Source organism: Apostichopus japonicus, chromosome 8 (genome assembly GCF_037975245.1).
Source record: "Apostichopus japonicus isolate 1M-3 chromosome 8, ASM3797524v1, whole genome shotgun sequence".
Taxonomy (NCBI): Eukaryota; Metazoa; Echinodermata; class Holothuroidea; order Aspidochirotida; family Stichopodidae; genus Apostichopus; species Apostichopus japonicus.
The window spans coordinates 28,369,466-28,377,109 of record NC_092568.1 but is presented as its reverse complement, the minus strand read 5'-3'; the positions used below and the strand labels follow the sequence as shown (position 1 = coordinate 28,377,109).

The 7,644-nt window shown below is 36.5% G+C and overlaps 1 protein-coding gene across 39 annotated transcripts in view; it reads left to right on the top strand.

Annotated features, from left to right (window-relative positions):
* Positions 1-341: 341 nt before the first annotated feature.
* Positions 342-7,644, top strand: part of LOC139971429 (transmembrane protein 87A-like) — a 33,961-nt gene continuing 26,658 nt past the window's right edge. For all 39 annotated transcript variants that reach the window (XM_071977899.1, XM_071977892.1, XM_071977896.1 and 36 more), the window contains exons 1-2: positions 342-561; positions 6,782-6,854. In XM_071977899.1, the coding sequence (XP_071834000.1) occupies positions 430-561; positions 6,782-6,854 (205 nt within the window). In that variant the 5' untranslated portion in view covers positions 342-429. The remainder of the gene's footprint in view (positions 562-6,781; positions 6,855-7,644) is intronic.

Genomic DNA, 7,644 nt, shown 5'->3' with positions numbered 1-7,644 from the left:
ATTTTTGGGGGGCACTTGGGCCATGGGGGGTGTTTGAACACCCAAAACACCCCCCTTGGCTACGCGCCTGTTCAACACCTCTTGTCCATGACGAAAATGCGACGCATGATAAACATGCTATTTGAGGTCAGACAGTACTAACATCGATAAGATGCAAAATGCAGTTACTTAAACTATTGAACCTCAATGTTTCAAGGTACATTTCTAAAAAATGAAATGTTTCGTCGAAATTCAGTCTAAACTGATTGAACGGTCTACATCATATCAAACTTAATTTTTCCTACTATAGTCGTTCTTTACACAGCTGACAAAAATTCCCTCCTTGGGATCTTAATTGGCGTTCCATATGCATACACGTATACAATTGTTACAAACCGAAACTGCACTGACGTGGTGAACACTGAAGTTTCTAAGGACAGAAGGGACAAAATGGCATTTCCAATGTTTTCGACTCATGTCTGTTACTTCTTAGCAATTTCAACCGTTTTCCGTAGTCACATCAGTCTGGCTGCTCAAATTCAACCGGGCATTTTCACTCTAACCTTCGCGCAGGTCAAAGAGGTAGGCTAGGCCCATACTAGTACTACAATGCCTTTTACCATTACTACTAGCTAGTAGTAGTACTACTACACTTGGCATAGGCCTATAACTAAGTATAACAGTTAACACTAGACCCTAACATAATAAGTAACAATAATACCAACATTAGACTTAGCCTACCTAGCCTTGATTAAGCTACATACTAGTACTTGGTAGTGCTGCTGTGGTAATGTGGTGTACGATAACGTTTCCCCGTGCCAATTTGCGTACTGTATTATTTGTAGCTTCACTGTTAGACACTAGGCCTAGTTGCTGTGTTGTTAGTCAAATTGTTAAGTTCTGTGTAACTGTAAGTATAACTAAGTTGAACCACTTTGTCAATCAAAACTTTAACCTTCAAAGCATCATGTTTAATGAAAATTGCTGAAAATACTGCATTAAAACTTAAAGCAAAGACTGAGAGACAACAATTTTGAGACACTAAGTTGTAGATTAGACACCTGTTTAGTGGAATTGTACTATGAACTAAAGTATGTAAAGTTAGGGAAATTTGTCCCTGTTTTGAACAGTTTCACTCCCGACCTGTACAAGTATATCTATTGAATGCTGGCAGAATCTGGTCAAACCATCAATGAAATCACAGCTATTTCACTTTATATTGCATGCCAATGTACGCTGATGACATAATGCAATTATTTAAAGTCACGCACAATTCTACAAAATTCTCTTGTAAACTTGAACATATTTTGTTACCTTCCAAGCTGTTCATAATATGCGATGTAAGCTGTTTAGTCTAGCAACACCCTGTTACTACTATGTCATATCTTACGCATGTTATATCAAAGACTTTGCTAGGCTTGCGCAACTCCTAAAACTTTAGCAAGTATAGCAGTATCAGCTCTACTAGTCTACTTTTTATGAACATGAGCAAATCCCCTGATGTTGGCCTACTTAGGGAAGCCTCGCAAATCTAACCGCCGGTTCCGGGCCGGCGGAAATCTCGCACCCCTTGCTCATTATGCATGTGCATATTGGTCCCATGGTTGAATGCACACACGCTGGTTGCCAGCCGGAGTAATGAGCACAGCGTCCTGACAACACAAGGCTGGTTATTCTTCACAAACAATGAGCAAACTTGACCAAGTGACCGGATTAACTTTTGCGGTTTTGACAGTCAATAGAGCGGTAGTTTATGTCGCAAAGTGACTTATACACTAAAATCCGCCACTACCAAATGTCCGAGATTCAGTACTTTATATAATTCTTGCAAATCTTCCACGTTATCAAACCTCACAAATAAAATTTCTTGGGTCTCTTATGAACAATTGTGAAACTCCGCTACTCGAAAGTTCGATAAAAGCAGCCTTTACCTGGGCCTATACATTATGAGCCTTGTTCAACGAGTGGTACGTAACTATGAATTAAAAACTGAATCAGCCATTGCATTAAATATATGCCCCCCAAGAACTTCAGAAAACCCATATTGACAAACCAGAATTTAAACAAAACAATAGTTAAGCTATGCCACATATGTATGTTAAAGAGAGAACATCGACCGTAACGTTGATCTCTGTTCTGCGACACAAATTCAACGAATAAACAGATGTTTGAGGCTTGATTTCCCATTGACTTAGTGTGTTAGGGTGCCATGTGGTTAGAGATATAAGTTACTATTCGGTGAAAATTTTACTCTACGTACATCAGTTTACAACTGCAGTGTTTACCCCTACTTAAATATCATCATTTTCATTTTTATCATTTTTGGCACGTTTCCAAAAAACTTTTCATGGAGTAAACTATTTTGGCTCCACTCTAGAATTAATAAGGTAAGTCAATAAAGGATCGGTAAAGTTATGCGAAATATTATCTTAGACGTTCAAGAAAAGTATATATCCCCGTAACATTAAGGTAAGTAAAACACCTCAAGCCAACCAACTCCTCCGCATGAACAAAACTTTCTATTCCCCATGATACACCGGTCTATACCATACAGACAAAGCACGATATCAAGGCCCCAATAGCTACAGTATGGCTATCTTTATGAAAGTAAACCTTTTAATCCCATGTTTTAGGCCACTTGGCATGATTAACTGAATGCTAAATATTGTTTCCATGTCCTTGTAGAAAACGTCAACTTCGCAAAATACAATTAGTTGTGTTTTTGTTGTTACGTGAGATCTGTAACCGGCGAAGTGGTTAGGCTATTTACTATACACTTAACTATGGTAGGATATTAATTTTTCCTTTTTTTTTGGTGGAAATTCTAGAAAATACTTTCTTTTCCCCCCGCCAGATGTGGTCGTATGGTTTATTCATAAATGGATGTACTAGAGCCTTGTCTACATGACATTAGTTGCATTTAGCACGATATGCCAGTTTCGCGTGAATTTTTCGAAAGTATTTTGCTCGATCTTTCGTAAAATTTGAAAGGTGTACCAACTTACTGTTCGTACACAATTGCTAATTTCTCTACTGATTTTCAGAGTAGTAAAGGACGTTTTTTTTACGAAGTTCAAAAGTCAGTAAATGAAGTTGATAAACTTTATTTCTTTCAACTTTCTTAACCATGGAATGCTAGAATAACATTTACACTTAAAACGGAGAAAGGATAATCGCATTTTTTCCACATTTATTTCAAATTTCTTTCACAAGAAATTATCATTTGTTCAATCCTCATGATGTCTACGATCTAGCTGGCTGAAAAAAAAGTACAGCACCGCTGGAGTGCGAAAAATTTCCTACAGTCAACCGATTTTTTTTCACCTAGCTAGGTAGTTTAGGTCCTGTACTATACAACTTACTAGGATTATTCTAGTCATCCCGTATGTTAGGCTCTGGTTCACGCTTATGTGTACGTGTACAAGAAGTGAGATTGTGATTTCAGTTTTTTAAATCTTAAAAATTCAGGAAACTTAATGTCCTTGCAAAAAGGCAACGAAACTTTTTGTTCCTACTTGGCCGACTGGGAAAATAAGAAAGATAGCATTTTAGATTCCTGCAGTGTAAATTCACATTTCCTTACTTATTTTTCATAGAAGTTTTGCTTCTGCAGTAGGATAAAATACGGCGTATAAACATACTATCTTTTTGAAACGTTTGAATACCTTGAGACTTAGCTATGATGTTTTGTTCAACTCACTATTGTGTTCAAATCGGCTTAGTAAAAACTTGACCGCGGCTGTGAATGTAACTGTATAGCATGGAGGGTGGTTTGGAGAGAGTGTGCACTCAAGTGTGACTATCTGCTTATCTGCTTGTGGCTGTGCTCATTATAGCCGCGGAAAAATCCACCGGCCCGGACATGGCGGTTAGATTTGCAAGGCTTCCCTTACAGATATAGGCTGAGAGAACAAAATTACAAATTACGGGAAAAAAAGAAAAGTTTTTGATGTTTCAAATCCTAGACTTAGTGACAAGGGAGTCTTTTATAGCTGAGATGATCAGAATCAAACCCACTGTTTACGATTATTTGCCATTGTTTGTAAAAAAAAGCACCAATGAAGCATATGAAATGCAGCTTCATTGTGACATACACTTACAATGTTAGGATAGAATTGGTTTAGCAACACGAAAATGTGAAGAAGCAAAAACTTTTCTGTCAGAATACAAACACACGAAAGGTGGCCAAACATCTCTGTAATGATTCTTTTGGGTGTTTTCTACATGGTTTTTATTATTTTTCACACAAGTTGCAAGATTTGAAGAGTTATAAAACACTTTTGCTGTCCTTCGATAACGTGATAAAATGTTGCACTATTACTGACAAGTGAATACATTTTTTGGGGCGAATAGAACTGTAATTTCACTCGTCCGTGACAGGCTTTTCAGTTGGCCTTTTCTGTGGAAGATATTCGTGGTCGGAACAAGCCCGCCCCTATCTTCAACGTACACGCATACATGCTTTTAGTTTAAATTACAAACTGCCAAGTGGCTCCTAGGTCTTCCAAAAAGCCTGTGAGCCATGAGCTAATTTTCTCAGAAAGTGCTAGTGGACCTCAAATTCCTAACCTCACTCTTGTCTATAGGCCTAGCCCTAACATGAGGCTTGGTGCCTGCTATTGCAATCCAATGTTGTAAACGATTTGAAACTTGAAAGGATAGTCCAGAGAAACTTTCTCATTTTAGGCTGAGGAAAGAGGAACCTGTGCTAAGCATCCTTGTGAAATTTGCATTCTATTTCTCCTGTATTGTTTTTGAGATAACAACATTTGAAGTTGAAATATTTTGTACCGAAAGGGAACTTGAAGTGCAATGTCATTTATGCACTGTACTGACAAATTTCTTTAATGTCTTTCTTTTTGATGTATATTCAAAGTTCTTTCTTGAAATTTAGAATGCATTATACACTAGAGGCCAATAGTAACTGAATATTGATAACTTTCACATCAATTTTGGAGCCCTGTTCAATCCAAGATCTAAACCAATAAGTGAAAATATAAGGACATGTATCTGTATACAAAACATGCTGTTGTCAGTGTGTAAGTATGACATCAAACCTGTTTGCTTCAAGTTTGCAATATATAGAAAAAACTGACATTTAAAACTATCAATATCTTTGAAATTTCACCAGGATGCTCAGTGTATGTTCTTGATTAATTAGTAAAAAGTAATGCAACCTTCTAACAGTGAAGCGATTGCCGCAATTATCTAGAAAAAGATCATTTTGAAAATTTATTCGGTCTAATGTTAGGCCTAGAAATTGTAATATCTCAGTGGTATTTTCCTTGTCAAACAAAAACCAAAAAACACAACATATTTTCCAAAACTGAGGATTTTGTCTCCTCTGCTTAGATGAGGAGGTTATCATTTGAACCTTTCATTGACAAGGAAGGGTCAAACAATCACTTTTATCAAATTAAATTTATAGTTATTTATAGCTTAATTGTAGAGGAGGTGCATGGAACTGCAGTTCTAACTAGATCTGGTCAGGTGATTGACATTCATGGCCACAATGTGTTTCAAACTGAAGTTGCCTGCTTCAATGCTCGTTTTAACTTTTCTTAATCATGGCAACTAACAACTACAATAGGACAGTCGCCCACTCAGCAGTTTTATCTGCAGTTCTGGTCAAATGTGCTGGATACGCAAACCATAGAAATTACACACATCTAGACGCTTCTTTAGTGAAAGGTTCCATATGTGCTGACATTCAGGGAATTAAAGGATTTTAGCAAGATATTTTGGTAATGTCAGCAAAATATATAATTCATAATGAAAATCATATATTGGAGGTTTAGCCGACCACAGAAAAAGATTCCTATTGGCAGTGGTGTCCAACAGTTTCTTGCCAATATTTCTACATCTATTTCTATTGTATCGCTATATATCCATCGTTTTTGTCAGCCTCAGAAACATCATTGATATGCATGTGTGCCCCCAATTGAGAGCGTGCTGATATGTCGCATTTTTTGGGTGAATTAATTTATGGTGCACTTAAGACTAGAAACTGGCGATTTGTATTGACCATCAATAACTGTTGTAATGATTATACAGTAGTTCTGGAGTGTGTTACTTGTTTTTGTACTTTCAACACTGTGGGAAAATTATTTGATGTCTATATCTGTGGAAGTATGGAATCTTCCATAATAATGAATACCTTTTTGGTATATTCATAACATAACAGTAGCATCAACTTATATAAGTGGAATGTATTGGAAAGTCATGTGGTCTGTTACTAAAAATACTGTTCTGTATTTGTTATACAAATATGGTAAATACTGTACAACCCAAAAAGGTTTCATAGAATGAATAATTTAGCAATGTTTCTTCATTCTTAGCATTGAAGAATGATATATTTTGACACGAAAACAAAAACCTAACAAACACAAAATTTACTGGATACATTGTACTACATTGTGCAAAATTACATTACATTTGAACTTCATTTACATGAAGAATACATTGAAAGACTTGGCAGTCAACTTCCATTCAGTGGGGTCTTACATTTGTGATGCTATGGTAAAATCATGGAAATTATGAGAGTGTGCAATTAAACATACCTTGCCTAATCAGATACTACTGTAAGTCATTGGAGGCTATTCTTTCAGTTGACTAAATGTGTCTCTACCTAAAGTATTGTAGACACATTGTGTCACTGCCATATCGATTGCCCTTCCTGTCAGAGATTTTAATCTTGAGATGGGTGGAAACCTTAGATGTGCTAGAATTCTATGATATAGTAAAATTCTTTTACTGTCTGAATAATTTTCCTATTATCTTTTACTCCATTTTGCTACTGTAGAATGAAGTCAAATACTTGGCTGTACCAAAGAGTCTGTTCGAGGGCACATCTGTGGTGGTTTCTTTAAGGCCAGGTAGTAATTTTTTAAATTTATTTTTATATAAGTCTGAAAAAGGATGACACTTAATTGTTCTGTTTTTTTCCTTCAGATTATTGAGTATTACGTGGGGTACTAATCATTATATTAGAACCTGATGTTATGTTACCGCTTTTATTTTTGGTTTAGATGATAATCGTAACCTATGTTCATGCTGGCGTGTATGTGCGTGTGTGTGTGGGTTTGTGTGTTTGTGACGCCCAGTGTAGATAGATCTTATATTTTGTGTGTAGAAGTACATTAGTGAGTACAAGAAGCGTATTATTTTTGGTGGACTTCCAAGGTCATTTGGGGTCACTAGGGGTCAAATTCTGAAAACTTGTAAATAATATCTTAAGAGAGGAAGCTTAGACAGATCTAATATTTTGCATGCAGGAGGACCTTCTTGAGGACAAGCAGTCAATTGTTTTTTTTGTGGAGGTCAAATGACATTTGAGGTCATCAGATGTAAAATTATGAAAACCTTTTAAACATGATATCTCAATATTGGAAGCTTGGGCAGATCTCATACTTGGTAAGAAGGTGTATAACATTGAGTAAAAGAAGCCTTTTGATATTGTTGGGGGTCAAAAATGTCATTTGAAGTCACAAATGCCAAACAGTTACTTCACTTCCCTCTTACCTGTCCCTACACTAACGCACCTTCCTAACCATAATATCGCAAGAGAAGCTTGGACAGATCGCATATTTTGTATGTTATTGTACCACATTGAGTACAACGAGGCTAATGTTGTGGGCAGAGGTTAATGGTCATTTGAGTTCACCA